The sequence below is a fragment of the Balaenoptera musculus genome, chromosome 9 (genome assembly GCF_009873245.2).
Source record: "Balaenoptera musculus isolate JJ_BM4_2016_0621 chromosome 9, mBalMus1.pri.v3, whole genome shotgun sequence".
In the NCBI taxonomy this organism is placed as follows: domain Eukaryota; kingdom Metazoa; phylum Chordata; class Mammalia; order Artiodactyla; family Balaenopteridae; genus Balaenoptera; species Balaenoptera musculus.
The window spans coordinates 43,596,625-43,615,753 of record NC_045793.1 but is presented as its reverse complement, the minus strand read 5'-3'; the positions used below and the strand labels follow the sequence as shown (position 1 = coordinate 43,615,753).

General features: G+C 42.7%; 1 protein-coding gene across 3 annotated transcripts in view; it reads left to right on the top strand.

Annotated features, from left to right (window-relative positions):
• NPSR1 (neuropeptide S receptor 1) overlaps nt 1–18,891 on the top strand; it is a 141,051-nt gene extending 122,160 nt beyond the window's left edge. Inside the window, exons 7-10 of one of the 3 annotated variants that reach the window (XM_036863888.1) lie at nt 12,049–12,135; nt 17,189–17,369; nt 18,211–18,310; nt 18,450–18,497. In XM_036863888.1, coding sequence (XP_036719783.1) covers nt 12,049–12,135; nt 17,189–17,369; nt 18,211–18,310; nt 18,450–18,497 — 416 coding nt within the window. Of the gene's footprint in view, nt 1–12,048; nt 12,136–17,188; nt 17,370–18,210; nt 18,311–18,449 lie in introns of all 3 variants that reach the window. The other 2 variants (XM_036863889.1, XM_036863890.1) reach the window with 2 other exon arrangements.
• The last annotated feature ends 238 nt before the right edge of the window (nt 18,892–19,129 follow it).

Here is a 19,129-nt window from a genome sequence, read left to right as displayed (position 1 = left end):
ACACGCCCATATGCACACACATATACATACTCACCCACATAGGCTCACACAAGGGCAGCAAGGTATAACACCGATCCCTGGAGTAAGAAGAGTTCGTTTCTGTTCCAGATGTGCCACTAAGAGCTGTGCCACCTTGCAAAGTCATTTAACCTCTCTGGACTCCAAGGGGTTAAAATGAGGGGACAGATTAGATTCTCTCTAAGTCTTCCTCTTTTCAGACTTTCAGCTGTTACCTTTACTGGACCAAGACAGAGCTCATTTTCCTCCACATCGAAGCTACTTCTTTTAGTGTAACTGAGAGAAAGTTAAGAGGATTCATTATTGGGCACTAATAATCTGTATCCCTTTCCCTAGGAGAATTAGTAGAGATGTGTAAGTCTTGGTGTCTTCATCTGAATTCAGTTCAATTCTGCTGTGTTCCAACACGTGTCAGGAGTGGTCCAAAGGACCAAGAATGCTAAGGAGTAAATAGCATGGATCTTGACTATAGGAAGCCTACAGTTTCGTGCACTGGGTCCCAGCCCTAGCTGCACAAGAGTGTTTCCCAGGGAGCTTTTCAAATGCACCAGTACCCAGAAACTGCTGCCTAGGAGATTCTGATTTACTTCATCTGGGGTGGGGTGTGGGCATCATTACTTTGGAAAAGCTCTTCGGATGATCTTAATGTGGACCCATGTTTGACAGCCTCTGGTCTAGTAGGAGACACTGTCACAGGCAGCTGACTTCCACTCTGAGTGACGAGTATAACCCAGAGGTGTTCACAGGCTGCTGGGAAATTTTCCACCCATGAAGAATCTATCATTTGCTTGTGGCTCAGCACAGATCCTTGTGCCTCCCTCATGCTGGTCTAGTCTTTGCACTCTGGTTCTTCTAGAAGAACAAGAGTAATCAGAGGGGATACATTCATTTTATTCTTTGTGGGTGGCTGGCGATGGTCAAAGATCAGAATATTTGTCTGAAAAAAAAGATGGATGAAGGCATCCTTCCTATATCAGATATCAAAGAAATACACCAAATAGTTGTTGAACAATCATAGAATTACATGAAAGGGGGAATAGAACAGGACAGAAACTCTAAAGGAAACCTAAGGTATTTAGGGTATGATGAAGTAGTTCAAACTGATAGGAAAATAGAGATTGTTTGAAAATTAGTGTTGTTGAGAAAACTAAACAACTATTTGGAAATAGATGGATAGGTAAATAAGTAAAAAAATAAATACACATGATTGCTACCTTATATGCTATAAGGAAATAAACTACTGATTAAGGGAAAGAAAAGGAAATATACGAATTATTGTTTATAATCAGGAAAAACTGAAAAAGGTATGAACATCCTACAATGAGGGATTAAGTACATTAATTATACAGCCATACAATGAAATACTACAGCTCTAAAAATTATTGTATAGTATACTTATTGCCTTAGAAAGATGGTTACGATGTATTAGATTAAGAAGGAGAAAGCTGTATGGTGTTGCCTTTATAAATGTGTGAATATATAATATACAATAGAATATATAAGTGCATGTACAGATAGATGATAGCTGGATGCATAGATAGAAAATGTCAGGGAGGACAAATACTAAATGTTATAGTGATTATCTCTGAGTGGTAGAATCTTAGTTGATTTTTATTTTCCTCTTTTTTTTTTTTTTGTGCTTGGATACTGAGAGGTCTAACGCTGAGGCTGTATACATATATTCATTTCTTAAAAAATTATCTCTATCTTTTACAAATGGAAATCATATTAATTTTTAAATTATACATATCTGTATAGATATATAGATATATCATTGCATTGCCTGGGGAGCTTTTCAAGTGAGTTGTCACTTAACAGAGTGCATGACCCTAGTGTGATGGTGAACAGATCAAGTGTAGTGGGACCAGAGGGCTTTGGAAGGTCCAGAGCTTTGGGTTGGAAGGATGCATAGGGAAAAGGAGGATGTTTTAGTATGCTCAGGCGCCACAGCAATATACCACAGTGAGTGGCTTAAACAACAAATTTATTTTATCACAGTTCTAGAGACTCGAAACCCAAGATCAAGGTACCAGTCAGTTCTGTTCCTGGTAAGAGCTCTCTTCTTGGACTGCAGATGTCCGCTGCTGCCTTCTTGCTATCTCCTCACATGGCAGAGAGGAGAGAGACAGAGAAATCTTTCTAATGTCTCTTCTTATAAGGGCACTAATCCCATCATAGGGTTCCTGCTCTCGTGATCTCATCTAACTCTATCTCCCAAAGGCCCCATCTCCAAATACCATCACATTGGGGGTTAGGGCTTCAACCTATGAATTTTGTGGGGACACAAACGTTCAGTCCATAACAGGGGAAGAGTCAGGAAAAAAAAAAAGAGATGGTGGAAATAAACAAAGACCAACCAAATGAGAACAGACAAAGGCTATTTTTTCAAAGCTTGCTATAGCAAGGGACTCAGCCACCATCACTTGTCTCTTGGCAGAAGTACAAAAGCAGGCAGTGGAGTGAGAGAGCCTCCAGTACGTCCTGATTGGTGGCTGTTGGCATGTGGCAGCTGTAAGTGCGCTGACTAGAAGCATGGCATCCTGTGTGATGGGTTACGGGTGTATATTTGGCTTTCTCAGGATGGCTTTAAGTAAAAAACAGGGGCAAATATTAAAGAAGCTGTCAGTCATTTATCAAGTCTTGGCTATTTGGGGTAGACTGTTACAGGTATTCTTATTTGGCTTATGGACTGCGAGATAGAGACAGTGGTCTGACTTCCTCCAAGTCTGAGTTGCACATAGCAGGTTGGCTTCCTGGTCTGGTTACTGTAGATAATGGGTTGGTTTCCTGGGCTGGTTGCTGCAGAGTGTGGGTCAGAGTTCCATCTTAAAATATGATCTGGCCACCATCCATTTGTTTGTTCCGTCTGTCAACACAGACTGACAAGACAGAGGGACAGACAGAGCACTTACTGTCAGCCACTTCTGGGTCCTTTCCGTACTTTACCTCCCTGAATCCTTACAGAACCCTGAAAGGTGATATTATCGTCTATCTTTTGCACATGGAAGACAGGCTCGAGGGTAAAGCAATTTGCTTGTTTTCATAGGTAGCGCATGGCACAGCAGGATTCAAATGCACATATGATTGGCTAGAAAGCCTATGTTTTCTCCTCTACATCAAGCTCCCTCTCAGAAAGAAGGACATGACAGAAAGGAAGGTGGTGAATGACTGAAAAAAGAGCTCAAGCTAAAAAAAAACAGACAAACCATCTTTTTAATTAAAACACCCAAACAGGATTGTTGGCATGGCTGTCTTTCACCAGCCTCCCTGCTGTGCTTGGCCTTCAGAGCACTATTCCAGAGTCATCTCCCGAAGTGTTTTGTTTTGATATATTTAAAAATCTAAAAGGTGACCTAATTTTGTTTAAGTAGGCTGAGGTCTTCCTGTACTTTCAGATTTAAATCAGATTGCTTTAAACCCTTGTCCTGTGGTTTCTGCCAGTTCCAGGAGACTGCTGTGTCCTCTCTCCCTGTCCCTCTGGGTCCTTACCCCACTGTCTCACCTCCAACAGCTCTTCTGTCCCCTCTGCTCCTGGTCCAATGAACCATGGAATTCACCTTATTTTCCTTAGGTTTGAGATGATGAAAAGTTTCCACATTCTGTCAGCTACCCCACCACCCGGGGTGTCTCCCACCCCTTTTTTCTCAGCAGGCCGTTCACCACTGTGGTTGGGCCCCTGTCTCTCTCCAGAGTGCCCCATATCTGCCTGCTACTCGATTTTCCAGTCCCTGCACTCTTGGGTTTCCCCCATCCTCTAGTCCCTGAGATATTACAAAGCCACATAGAGATCCATTTTCCCACTGATACACAGTACGCCATTACTCCTCCCCAAAGGTGGAAGTGGCTACAGTCAGTTTTTATTCTTTAATACAAGTTTATATGTCCATCACACCTATTTTTTAGTGGTCTATCTATATCTTTATATCAGCATCACTGACCCCTTTCTGGAATGAGGAGCAGGCAGATGGTGGTTTCAAAAGCCTGTATACTCTCTATATCTTATTCATAAGCAGAACTCACTTGGTTTTCTGTCATTACAGCCAAGTAGCTCTGGAGTTGTCTGGTAAGTAGGATCTCCAGTGGTGTTAGTACCCCAGGATTACTGCTCCTCAACGAGGGGACATAAGCAATGATTAGTGTGAACAGAAGCTCACTTTGTAAACATGGGCTGCAAAATTCAAGTTTAAGAATCACTCTTCTTTCTGGCAAGTATGCCTATTTCTCCCCCTCAAAGGCTGACAGAAAGGAAAAGAAAGAACTATTTAATAAATGATCTACAGACTTTCCCAAAAACAAGTGCACGGAAGGTGAGAGGTAGAGAATATGAGGTTTCCAATCCCATAGGTTATCTTTCATAAATAAGCTTGCTCTTGATGCCCAGGGGTGTTTACTCCTATAAAACAGAACATTTATCACATGGGGGCAGGAGATGGGGGAGGTGCACCCATGAAATAGATGAAGTATAACATATCTGATATAACTGAGTCTGTCCATTATGACTTAGAAGATGTGATGTGATCCATGCTATATCCAAAGTACATGTTTCCAATTAAATGGGGAAGAACGAGGTGAAGAAAAATCTTCAGATTAGGAACTGGGTTAGAGTCCTGTTCACCTCTAACTAAATGAACTTGAAATAAGCCCATTAAGTACCTTTCTTCATCAGTACATGAGAGTAAAATGGCTTCTCTGCAAACAACACCTTCAGCAAAAGACATAAAGGACTTTATGAAAAATATATACAGGGCTTCCCTGGTGGCGCAGTGGTTGAGAATCTGCCTGCCAATGCAGGGGACACGGGTTCGAGCCCTGGTCTGGGAGGATCCCACATGCCGCGGAGCAACTAGGCCTGTGAGCCACAATTACTGAGCCTGCGCGTCTGGAGCCTGTGCTCCGCAACAAGAGAGGCCGCGACAATGAGAGGCCCGCGCACCGTGATGAAGACTGGCCCCCACTTGCCGCAACTAGAGAAAGCCCTCACACAGAAACGAAGACCCAACACAGCCATAAATAAATAAATAAATAAACCCAAAGTTTAAAAAAATATATATATATATATATACATATATAAATAAATGACACTTATAGCATGTTCGTGGATAGTAAGATTCAGTACCATAAAGATGTCAATTCTCCTCAAATGATCTACAGATTAATGCAGTTCCAATCAAAATTGAAACGGGACATTTTATTGAGCTTGACAAGCCAATTTAAAAACATACATGGAAATTTCAAGAGCCAAGAAAAAGCCATGAAGACAGTTCTGGAGAAGTAGAACAAGGTAGTAGAGGTTTACTGTACCAAATATTGATTTATCATAAAGTTAGAATGATTAATAGAGTGTGGTATTGACACAATTCAATAGAAAAATGGAAAATAAAACAGCCCCCAAATAGAACTACACATATATGAGAACTTGATACATGTCAGAAGATCATAGGGAAAGAAATGAAATTGGAACTTCACCTCAATTCTTAGGCAAAATTACATTCCAGGAAATTATAGACTTAAATGTGAAATGTAAGACTTTTAAAAATTTTTAAAGAAAATGTAGGGTGTTATTTTTATGACATTAGAATAAAGGAATTCTTAAATGAGATACAAGATACAAGGTACATTAAACCAAAAAACTCATGGATAAATTTGACTCTATTTATATTTAAAAGTCAAGCCAAAAAGTGGGAGAAGCTATTTGCAACACGTAATCTGGGAAAATGTATGAAGAATGTATGAAGAACTCCTAAAAATCAATCAAATATATTTTTTAAAAAGATAAATAGAAGAAAAATGAGCAAGGCACAAACAGACATTTCATAGGAGGGAAAAGAGAAATAGCCAAAAATAAGATTCTCAACCTCATTGATAAATCAGGAAAGTGCCCATTTAAACTTCAATTAGATACAATTTTCCACTCACAGGACTGGTAAAAATTTTAAAGTCTGCTATTTCTAAGTACTGACAAAGATATAAACCTCATGGTTCATCTGGCAATATCATTCCTAAAAAACTTAGTAGACTTCTGATTTATTTGCTTCCAGTCAGTTTCACATGCCAGCAATCATATTCAAAAAGTCTTTCTGAAAATAATTCTCAGGCCTGACTTGTTTCTTTGCTTCCTCACCCAATCCCTTTCCCCTAACTGAATGGAAGCTAGCTTGAGGCCACCTGAAACCATAGGTGGGAGGTCACATCCTTAGTCTGATCTTCCCCTCATTGCTGGTTTAAACCCCTCACTGTAATAACTGAATTTGGGTTCAGGCTTCATCGGCACAAGACCTGCACACTCAGAAGGTATACACATGCGCATTTCATTTTGTACCCGGCCCACGCAAAGTATATAGCTGCTGTTGCTACGAGGGGCTAGGAGCAACTGACCCTTGCAACTCTACAAGATCCCAAATTTTAGAACATTCTTTTAACTTCCTTTCATTTTTGTTCATAAACCAACCAACCTCTTGTCTGAGTTCATCTCTTTTTTTGATACTTGCTAAACACAGCTGGTGGCAATCAAACACACACTATTAACATTCTGTTTATCACTGTGGTAGTTAATTTTCTGTGTCAACTTGATTGCCCTAGACAGATAGCTTGCAAAACATTATTTCTAGGTGTGTCTGGAGTGCATTCCTGGAAGCATTTGAATCTGTAGACTAAGTAAAGAAGATCGTCCTTACCAATGCCAGTGAGAATCATCCAATCCACTGAAGGCTTGAATAGAATAAAGAGGCAAAGGAAGTGTAAATTTGCTCGAGCTGGGACATCCATCTTGCCGTGCTCTCGCGCATCAGCATTTCTGGTTCTTGGGACTTCAGACTAGGATTTAGAGATTTATACCATTGGTTGCCTGTTTTCTCCAGCATTTGGACTTAGACTTATACCATCATCTCCCCTGGTATTTCTCCATGAAAATGCCTTTGGATTTGGGTCTGAATTTATACCACCAGCTTTCCTGGTTCTCCAGCTTGCAGACAGCAGATTATGGGACTTCTCAGCCTCCATAACTGCATGAGTCAATTTCTATTACAAATTTCCACATATATATACCCTATTGGTTCTGTTTCTCTGGAGAGTCCTAACTCCACACCACCCTTGTACCCTCCCTGGGGGTCCAGTCTCAGTAGGCACACAATCTGCCTTCCAAGCATCATATATAACGGTTCTATCCAATGCATCTCTAGTGTCCCCAGCTTTTCCCTATCAGTTTCCTTATACCTGTTGCCTGCTCACTAGGCCAATGCCACATGTTTTAGGTTTGTGTTATGACCAGCGCTTGCATATGAAGACCCAACCTCTGCTTTTAGTTAAGGAAACTCTAGAAGCTATACCAGAGAAACCCCCAAATACAGCAGCCTTAAAATAGAAGTTTGTTTCTTGTTCAATTAAAGTCCAATTAACAGTAAAGGTCAAAGGGATGGATACACAGTCATTCAGAAACTCAAGCAGATGGAGATTCTGCCACTCTTAAGAGACGGCTGCTAAGGTATTGCTTAGCATCAGCATCCAGCAGTCTGGGGAGGGGGGAAGAGAGAGTGAAGGATTACTCATGGGGTTTATCTGAGCCAGGCCTGGGAATGGTACATATGGATTCTTCCCATGTTCCTAGACGCAGAACTTAGTCACATGACTACCCCCTGCTGAAAGGGAGACTGGGAAATGTAGTCTCTCTGTGTGCCCTGGGGGCAAAGAAAGGATTTGGTGGATAGCTAACCTGTCTCTGCCACAATTATTCTAGGTCTGTCAGGGTTCCTGGTTCTGCCTGAGCTGAGGAGCTGAGGAACAGAAAAGGCTGTGAGTTAGGTAAGTTAGGTCATACCTCCTCATATCTAGCTATGACCTCCTATAAAAAACAAAAGGAAGTCGCCAAAGTCCTGCAGCTAAGCAGATGAGACATAACATGCTAAAAATAGTTAACATTCAGGTTATATTCGTAGATAAAGAGGTCATCAATGATCAGAAATTGAAAGTGAATTTTAAGTTTAAAATTTTAGAAATCAGGCAATCAGGCATAACTGTTAAAATGTTTAATTTTTTAAATAAACCTGAAGTACATAAAGTTCCCAACATATGAAAAAAAATATTTAAAAATATTAACCAGGTAGTCTTCCTTGTTAACAAACAAATCACCTGGACTCATTGTAGGTCCACTGATGGCCCCTCCACCCACCAGGAATAAATTCTGCTTCACTTAAAATCTCTAGATACCAACTGCTCCCCCTTCATGGGCTCAGTGCACAAGAAAAATAGGTTCCCAGTGACTCTGCAAGGGGCATGAAGCATGGGGAAGGTAAGGAGCAGGAACTGGCCACTTGGAGACTAAACCTCCAGCATGGGCCGCCACTAGGGTTGCATCCTTGAACTAAGACAGCCTAAGGCAGCATGCTGCTTCCAGTCCTGAATCTAATCGACCCACCGCCTCTAGGCTGCCCCCTATTAATGCACAGTGACAGCTGAATTTCACTGCTTTTCTGGCCTCAGCTCAGCCCCAAGGTCTGAGTAGAAATAATCCTTTTATCTCCCAATAAAGGAGAATACTGGGATTTTGTAGCTCAGCTCACTTTGAAGAGCCATCTTTAGGAGCTGGAGGCTTTGCATTTCCTAGAGTGGTTAGATTAAATATGCTTTTCACTGATTTCATTGGGAGATCGAAGGGCAGGAGTTGATTATATTGTCACCCATTTGCTCTGTGGAAAGTACTGCAAGTTTCCATTTTAAGCAGATTTCAGAGCACAAATGTCATTCTCGAGAAGTTTTCTGAAAAACCAACTAAGTCTTCAGAGCCATACTGTTTAGGAGCCAGCTGTTAGTCCAGCAAATGGAGATACTTTGAAAAGATACAATTTTTTAAAAATAAATTTATTAATTTTATTTATTTATTTATTTTTGGCTGCATTGGGTCTTTGTTGCTGCACGTGGGCTTTCTCTACTTGCAGCGAGCAGGGGCTACTCTTCATTGTGGTGCGTGGGCTTCTCATTGCGGTGGCTTCTCTTGTTGCAGAGCATGGGCTTTAGGCGCACGGGCTTCAGTAGTTGTGGCTCTCAGGCTCTAGAGCGCAGGATCAGCAGTTGTAGTGCACAGGCTTAGTTGCTCTGCGGCATGTGGGATCTTCCCAGACCAGGGCTCGAACCTGTATCCCCTGCATTGGCAGGCGGATTCTTAACCACTGCACCACCAGGGAAGCCCAAAAAGATACAATTTGATCTGCTGTCTTTTACTTGCCTCCCATGGCTATAATCCCACCCTGATAATTATTTGATGTATACAATTCCTATATACAGATAACATTGTATAATAGCCTATCTAAATGTATATGGTAATACCGTCTGTTCACTTCCATAAAGGCAGCTCATACCTCCTGAAATACCGTTAAAACCCATCATCTCAACTAATAAGGGAATTGACATTCTCAGTGTGGGGCTTGGCATCTTGAATACATTATTTTATTTTAATTATCAAAATAACTCTGTGAGTTTGGTGTTTTATGCTTCATTTTTGGAAATGGGAAACTGAGGCTAGAAACAGTAGGCAATTTGCATAAGGTGACACCGCTAGTAAGTTGTGGAGCTGGAGGGTGTATTCAGGTTTGACCCTAAAGTCTGTATCCTTCCCAAGATATCACCTTGAAAATCAAGGCTTTTCAGCCTTGGCACTATCAGTGTTTTGAACTAGATAATTCTTTTTTGCGAGGGGCTGTTCTGTGTACTGAAGGATGTTTAGCAGCATCCTGGCCTCTGCCCACTAGATGCCAGCAGCACCCACACCCAAACATTTGTGACAATCAAAAATGTGTCCATGGGGCTTCCCTGGTGGCGCAGTGGTTGAGAATCTGCCTGCCAATGCAGGGGACACGGGTTCGAGCCCTGGTTTGGGAGGATCCCACATGCCGCGGAGCAACTAGGCCCGTGAGCCACAATTACTGAGCCTGCGCGTCTGGAGCCTGTGCTCCGCAACAAGAGAGGCCACGATAGTGAGAGGCCCGCGCACTGCGATGAAGAGTGGCCCCCACTTGCCGCAACTAGAGAAAGCCCTCGCACAGAAACGAAGACCCAACACAGCCATAAATTAATTAATTAATTAAAAAAAAAAATGTGTCCAGACATTTCCAAATATAACCCAGGGGGCAATATTGCCCTCACTTGAGAACCACGGCTGTAAATGCTTCTGAAGCATTTGCTTCCTTACACCACTGAAGTTTTGTGGTGCTGTGAAATGCACAGAATGATTTGAAGGCCCTAATAGTGCCTAAGAGTGGCCTTCCAGGGGAGACATTAAGAAGTAAAAATCAATTCTAATTAGCATTTCAGTTCATTGCACATAAAAAGCCCCTTATTCCTAGGATTCCTGCTAACCGTTTGTCCTCTCCAGTGAGTAAGTGTTCCCGCTGTGAAAACACTCAGAAGCTTCGATGGCTTGCAGCTGCCTCAGAAATTCAGCCCAAACTCCTCAGGGAGACATTTAAGGTCTTCCCACTTTGGCCTCAGTTCTTCTCCCCACTCTCAAATCCAGCGTCCTTTCAGGCTCCAGCCAAGCGAGATGACTCACCGAGGTCCAAACGCTTCCTACATTTTCTTGTTTCCATGTCTTGGCTGAGGACGTTCCCTCTGCTTCACACGTCTTTCCCAATCCCACGCCCCTATCCCCAGCTCTGCCTTGGGAATCTCTGCCTCTGCCACACGGCCTCCTCTGCCTAACGGTAGGGGGATGGCTTCCTTCTTCGTTCATAGTCGGTTTTTTGGTTTTCCTCATTCTCATCTCACCCAGCCGTGTGCGGAGTGTGTGATCTTTCCTGCTGGATTGAAAGTTCCTAGAGAAGAGGAACTCTGTTTTAGCCTATCTTGTTCAGTCCTTATCTCTCAGCAGATGTGCTATGCTTGGTGGGTTGGACTGCATTGGATTGCAGAGGGGGTAGAATAAATAGTGCAAAGGTAAATTTCACACCAGTTTCCATGAGGATTTAAATACGCTTCAAACGTGAAATCTGAACGATGTAGTGAGGACCAGCGAGCACAGTGGTTGGCCTCTAGGGTATAACCGCCCTGCCCCATATGACTTAGGCGCCCTGGGTGGGCCTCTGACCTGGGCCACCACTAGAGTTGTGCCCCTTGAGCCTTAATCAATGGCACCCAGCTGAGGGTGTGTGGGGCTAGCATTCTATCCATGACTCCCTCACTGAAGGTATGCCCTGGGGCAGGTCTGCATATATCCGGAGGGAGGGCACCTTTACACAATTTTCACAAAGGCACCATACGGGCTGGTGGAAGCCCTGACAGTAAAAACATCAAGGCACCCTGTGTACAACATCTCCATCCCCAAATTTGTCATCTAACTACTCCTTCTACTAAGAACTATTGCACTGAATTCTGCCCATCCTAATCAATATTTGTTTTACCACTACTTCTTGACTAGAGAGAGGTTTATATTAACTCGTTCAACAAATATTTGTTAATCATTCACTAAGTTTAGAGGATGCAGAAACAACACAAAGTCTCTGTCTCCATTAAGCTTACATTCTAGTGGATTCTTATATTTAACCCTCACACGTTTTACTATCAAACAACCCACATAGGCTTAAAGTTATAACCAGGCTCCTATTTGGGACAGCTTTTTATTATAGCCCTGGCTTGAGCTTTTGTTGAGAGTAGGGTTTCTGAGTTAAATGAGTACGCTAGTCTGGGGTAACAATTCTAGGCAAACCGCTTTGCCCTAGGTTGCTGAAGGGACAAGACGGGTGTCTCAGCATCGCCCCCTGTGGTCACATGGCTAATTCCAGCTTCAGTTGATTCAGGGCATCCAGCCAAGCCTCTTGAGAGAGTCTGGATGTCCCAATGCATTTGCATTTTATATTAAGCTGCAAACTGAGCAGTTTCCAGCATCCAGACCAGAGCCATCTTTAGGAAAATGTCCAAGGGGGGGTCTTCCTGGGCATAGGTGAGGAAGATGGAAGTGGTCCCATGACAACTGTGGGTCTAACCTATGATGCTCCTATTGGCAGAAGCAGCATTTATTTTACCATTCTCCTTTTGTGCCTGCAGATGGAAAGTGGTGCACCATTTCCAACCGAGGCCTCATCTCAAAGGCAAAAATCAAGGCCATCAAGTATAGCATTGTCATCATTCTTGGTAAGCAACGTCCCTCCTTTTGTTGCAGAACTGTGTGGACATTCCAAAAGCAAATTTGTACCTAGAACCTGGTAGGTAGAGAGCCCATACAATTAAAAAATTTGTCTACAGGCACTTCTACCTTTGTCTGATTAGATAAGAATATGTGGAGCTAATCAGTCCATCTATGCCTCCTTCAAGGGCTGACATTTGGTTTCTAATCACTCTCTTTATGAATATTGTTGTCCACCACAGCCCTGGGGTGGATAATGTGGAGAAAATCTAATTAGGACATAACTGGCTGAAGCTGATGCTCACCATCATCCAGTTGACCCAGTTGCTTTCCTGAAGGCACACTCTCCCCAGGGCTGAAGTCCATCAGCCAGAGGAAGACAAAAGTGGCATTCCATTTCTTCTGGATATTTAATGTCAAGGTCACTATAAATCCTTCCCTAATGGATGCCTTATCTTCTCTCCACCCTACTGTCGTCTTCCCTTTCCTTTTCCTTTCTCTCTACTCTTAACACCCATAAAGTCACCTCATCTCAGGAAAAAAAAAAAAAAAGGTATTTCTAGAGTACCTAATATATGTCAGATTGCTGTACGTTCTTTGTTATTCTCAAACCTTCAAAATTTTCTCTCCCTTCTACCCTCTCAGTTAATGATCCTGATTCTTATTTCACTTAGAAAATACTCTATCAGAATAGAACTTCCTCATTCTCCTGCCTTCACATCCATGGACCTACCTGCATCTCTATCTGTCTTTTCTCCTATACTATGGATAAACTGTCTCTGCTTCTTTCTAAATCCAAAATGCTCACTTGAGCCCTGTATCCCATTCCTTCCTGCCAACTCAAGATTTGCTTCTCCAGTCATCTCCTCTCCCCCACAGATGTGCCCCTTGCCTGGATTGTATGCACACAAGCATACTGTAATAGCTCCCTCGATAAACTCTCCCATAACAGACCCTCTTTAACACTCTCTTTTCTAGCAGAACTCCACCACTTTTCACCTCTCATTCTCTGGAGTCTATTTCTCTTAGCTTTCTTTCCTATTACTCTAGTAAAGGCATCCTTATCAAGGTCACCACAACCAACAAAATGCCAAATATCAATTCTCGATCTTTACCTTACTTGACTTCTAAGCAACATTTGATTCATCCTTCTTTGGAACTCTTCCTTTGCTTGGAAATTAGATCTATGATTTCTACTTGAAATCTCTGTGTATAATTTCTAATAAGCTTATCATACTCGACATGAAAACCCAGAAGTCTCAGCATGCTCTCCTACCTCCTGCAAGATAACTCTTCCTCCTGTTGTCCCCAGTTCAGTAAATGACAGCATCTTTCACCCAGTGTCCACACCAAAAATCTAAGAATCATCCGTCTGTCATGATTCTATTTCTCTCCCACCTCACATATCTAGTCCATCAGTAAGGCCTAGAGGTTTTACCTACAAAAGAGATCTCGAATCCAACAATTTCTCAGCATCTATACAATTATTTCCTTGGTCTAAGATCCCACCAACTTCTCCCTGGAACCTGCAACTGATCTTCTCTTATTCCTTCCCTGCAAAGCAGCCAATGTGATCTTTTTAAAAATGTAAATCAGACACTATCACTACCCTGCAAACCCACATATAGCTTCCCATTACATTGGAATAAAGTCCTACTTTTTCCCATGTCTTATATGGCCTGTGTGATCTATCCCCCAGCCAAGACTCCAGCCCCATTCCCCTGCTCTCCTCCTTTCCTATTCTATAACAGTCACACTGGTTTTCTTGCTATTTCTTCAAAATGTCAACTTGTTCATACCTTGCACTGTTTCCCCCACCTGAAATGTTCTGCCTTCAGATGGTGGCATGGCTTATCCCTCACATCATCTTGTTTTCCAACAATACCACCTCTTCAGAAAGACCTCCTTTGTAAGTCTTAAATAGCTCTCCTGTAATCTTTACCCTACCTTATTTTTCTTCATATTTCTACTTCTACCTGACAGTATAGGATATATATTGATCTGCTTATTGTCTGTCTCTCCTGCTGGCATAAGAAATCCATGAGAGCAATGACTTTGCTTTTGTGTTCCTTACATTATTATCACCAAGGCCTTAGGGGGTCCACGCACACTAGGTGCTTAATTAATATTAGTTGAATGAATGAATGAGGTTATGCAAGAAGGAAAGGGATTTGTACCATTTCCTTTTTATTTAGCTCAAATACTACCCTTCCCTACCCTTCTTGCAGCTCTTGGGAGCTCTGGGAGCATAGCTCTCATGTTAGCTCTTCTAGTGTATCAAATCACCAGAACCGTCCATCTCACCTTTCTAAAATGCAACTGCAAAATGCCAAATAGACCACAAACAGTGTGACGCAGAGAGCAGAACATAGTCACGAAACAACACTGCAGGCAGACCTGGGAATAGAGCATATACCACCCACCAGGGCTCAAAATCCCTTCCCAGAAGCTTCTGAAGTAGATCAAAGATTATCTTGCCTTCCCAGATAAACAGAAGCACAGATACACATTCCCTGGATGTTGAGTTAGGAAACTTATCATGTGTTTCAGAGCCAATATAGCCTTTCGTAATCAGGGACTATATTCCCGGGCACTGGGCTCCCTTTAGTCAGAGAGCAGCGATGCCCACAAGGAGGTCAGCCAGTGTCAACAGCCCAGTCAGACCAAAACGCTCCTTCCTATAACAAATATTCTGTAATGCCCCTTTACCACCATGAAATGAAATGTATACATAAAACTATCTAGTTAACGTAATTCTTAAAGGATCAATATACAGTAATATAAAGGAGGACTAGAAAGAAAATAATTTATAATAAAATAACACAAATTTCAATATAGAAATACTTGGGCACAGCCCAGTGAAGTAGTAATAGCTCCAAATGAAAACCAATGCAGGTGTGTTTTCATGGAGACGTGAAAAATAAAGCAGTATTGCTGCCAGTGACTTTATTTTCCCAACAGGTGAGCAAATTCTGCTAAAGTTCCAAATTAAACAAAGTAATCTTTCCTCTATTTGCAAGGGAATTACACTTCTGGAAGACTCAGTATTTAATTAAAATATTGTGTTCATATATAAAACAGAGTTAGGTTTCTAGATTGGGGTCATTATAAACAGGGTTCTCTGCTACATAACATTTGAAGGATGTATGGGACATGGGTGGGACTGCCCACATCGTGCAGGAGGACCGGTATCCCTAGGTAAACCGGAACCCTCCCCTAACACACACAAATACATAAACACGCATTTAAAAAATTCCCCCAAATGGAAGCTTTGCCCCTCCATGCCCCTGAACCACTATTCTGGGCCAATGCCAGGCTTCACTACCTTAGCCCAGAATGTTTAGTGGTCTTTGTGTTTTGAATTGCTCCGTTTTAATAGATTGCCAAGGTCTGGGGTAAAAAATGTGTCAGTCAAAGCGTTACGGAGGAAAGTTGGTTCCTGCAGCCAGATGGTAAAGGAAGCCTGACTTCTCTGCAGAAAAAATCCTATGCGTGAGAAAGGGGGAGAAAAAGGGTGGAGAGGATGTTGCAAGAAAGTAGGAGAGCACATGTGTGTGTCCAGTCAACCTCAAGAAGGTTTATCTGTGTGGTAATAATCTGGGTTCTCCAGAGAAATAAAAGATAGATATATATGTAAAGAGATTATTATAAGCAATTGGCTCACATGATTGTGGAGCTGAGAAGTCCCCAGATCTATAGACCCAGGAGAGCTAAAGGTATAAGTTTCAGTCTGAGTCAAAGTGAGAAGGCAAAAGAAGATCAAAGTCTTAGCTAGAAGACAGTCAAGCAGACAGAGTGACTCGCCTCTCACTCAGCCTTAGTTATTTATTTAATTTTTTTCCCCTAACCAGTGTTAGGAAGATTTTTTTTTTTTTAATTTATTTATTTATTTTTGGCTGCGTTGGGTCTCCATTGCTGAGCACGGGCTTTCTCTAGTTGCAGCGAGCGGGGGCTACTCTTCATTGCGGTGTGCAGATTTCTCATTGCAGTGGCTTCTCTTGCTGTGGAGCATGGGCTCTAGGTGTGTGGGCTTCAGTAGTTGTGGCATGTGGGCTCAGTAGTTGTGTCTTGTGGGCTCTAGAGCGCAGGCTCAGTAGTTGCAGCACGCAGGCTTAGTTGTCCGTGGCATGGGGGATCTTCCTGGACCAGGGCTCAAACTCATGTCCCCTGCATTGGCAGGTGGATTCTTAACCACTAGCCACCAGGGAAGTCCCACTCAGCCTTTTCATTGTATTCAAGACTCCAGTGGATAGAATAATGCCCACTCATAGTGGAGAAGACAATCTGCTTTTCTTAGTCTACAAATTCAAATGTTAATCTCATCCAGAAACAGTCTCACAGAAACAACCAGACATAACGTTTAACCAAATATCTGGGCACCCCATGACCCAGTCAAAGTGACACATAAAACTGGCCATCACACTCTGGATCTCCATTTCTCACCCCCTTCCTCTGAGGATTTGGATCCAAACAGAAATCAGACAGAGTCTTACCCACACCACCTGATTTGTAAGAGGTATAGGGTCGGTGTTTTCTGGAGTGGTTGACTTAGAAATGGAAAAGAAAATTGAGAATCTTGTGACTTAGCCAGGCTGTGTTTTGAAACATTAGGTACCATCCTTCCCCTCGTCTACCCCAAATCAGGAGTTACTATCTGGGCAAAGTGCTCCCTTTTCTGTCTTTTCCCATAGAGTCTCCAAAGGGCTTTGCTGGGTTTTCTTTCACACTGTGTAGAATGAGAGGCTAAGGCCGTGCTGAACAGTTCCCAGCCTTTCAGTAATCCCTACAGTGGTCAAATTAGAGTCTCCCTTTACGAATAGAGAAGCTCCAGCAAATTTACTCAATTTTAGAAATGCATCTGTGGGATGTAATGTATGTATGTGTAGATATGTGTGTTTAAGTAAATATGACATTAATGTTAACACACACACAACTGTTCTAAATATTTCTGAGAGATTCCAGGTGCTAAGGAAGCTCCTAGTTGAAGCTGCAATCAGGGCCAACACAGAGGGCCCCCTGGGCTGTGCGCTGCTATGGTGCTAATGGCTCTTTTCTCCCCAGCCTTCATCTGCTGTTGGAGTCCGTACTTCCTCTTCGATATCTTGGACAATTTCAGCCTCCTTCCAAACACTAAGGAGCGTTTCTATGCCTCTGTGATCATTCAGAACCTGCCGGCCTTGAATAGCGCCATCAACCCCCTCATCTACTGTGTTTTCAGCAGCTCCATCTGCTTCCCTTGTGGGTAAGGGGCATTCCTGCCTGGGTCAGACATGGGGGTGCCCACTGCAGTCACCTCCAACCTGTGTCTTCCTCATGCCAGAGCTCTCTGGCAGATTATAGATGAGACACTGGAGGGTCAAAAATGTTCCGCTAGTATGACAAATTCATATCCAGCCTCATCCATGGCTCATGCTTTCTCCTATATCACATCACCTCCTATAGCAGCCATCCTAATCAGGTCACATATAGAAGACCTTTTAATTTTTAGTTCAAAGCTTCTCTACATGAGTTGTCGCAATACAATGCCTTGGTGATAGCAGAACATGAAGCATTATTATCATTTTACAGATAAATTCAGGCTCACAAGGTTACATGACATTTGAGATTATATGAATAATTAGTTGCAGAGCTGAAATTAGATCCCTCCCACATCTACTCAGTCTGCTGTTTTTCAGCTGTTTTACTGCACAGCTACAGGGAGTAGGTGGAAAAATCCATAGGATATAGAATCGTAGAATGGTTTCAGGTTTGGGTTTCATGCCCTCCACTGGATCACTCCTCCATCAACTGACAAAATCTTTCAAGTCCTTCTAGAATTATGGATGGTAGCATTTCTCAATGATCCTAAAATTCATTGATAAGTACTAGAATGGCTACCATCCCCTGCCCCGCTTTGCCTCTGGCCTCTCGCTCATTGCCGCACTCCCCTCCCCTCCCCTCCCCTTTCCTCTTGTCTCCGTGATAGAATCATAGAATGGTTTCAGGCTTGGGTTTGATGTTGTCATTGCTGATTCATAGCTACATGTGACCTAGGAAAAGTTATTTAACTTCCATAAACCTCTGTTTCCTCACCTGTAAAAAAGGGCTAATAGCAGTGCCTACCTCTTGGCCAGTGATGTCTCCGTCCATTGGGCTCTGGCGCTGACCAGTAGGGAGGAGGGCTGTGAGTGGTGGGGAAGGAAGGTGAGGGGTATTACATATAAAGTGCTTAGCATAATGTCTGGTTCTTAATACATTCTCCATAACTGTTAGCTCTTAACATCCCTACTTCCCTTTTCATCAGGTCAAATTATTTTTCCTCTCTGCTCTGTTCTTTCTCTAGGGAGCAAAGATCACGGGATTCCAGAATGACATGTCGGGAGAGAACTGAGAGGCATGAGATGCAGATTCTGTCCAAGCCAGAATTCATGTAGACCCTGAGGCAGTGGTATTGCTAGGCTGAGCCCCATCAGCTCTCCTGGGTCCCCATCAGCACCCTGGGCATGTGCACGAAGCCTGAGCCAACTTCTCCACCCTGCACTTTTCATCACTTGGGGGATGCACAAGGAAAACATCCTAATGAGTGTGTGTCACCTGCATTGCCAAGTTTTAGCCAATATGAAGTCACATACTGTTCACACCAGCCAGGAAAGATGCCCCTTCTTTCCCCACCACTCCCAGCTGTCCGTCCCACTGGTCAGCACCAGAATCAATGGACAGAGACTTCACTGGCCCAGGGCCTAGGCTTGGGCAAGCAGAGGGAACTAAAGAAGCATGGTACATGTGTCTTATAATTACAGTTTAAGAAGTAAATAAAAGTCTTACCTGGGCCTAGATTTTCGTCCCATTTTTGGATTTAAGTTTCAGTAGTTGTAGCCAAAGAGATGTTTGTCTTGAAATGCCAACAAATTCACTTCCAGGCATTGGAGTTTTGCATCTCCTCTGCAGATGGCCTTGGTTGGCAGATGGATGTGTTGGCAGCAGCCAACCTCACAGTCTCATTGTATCAACAAATGATTTGTA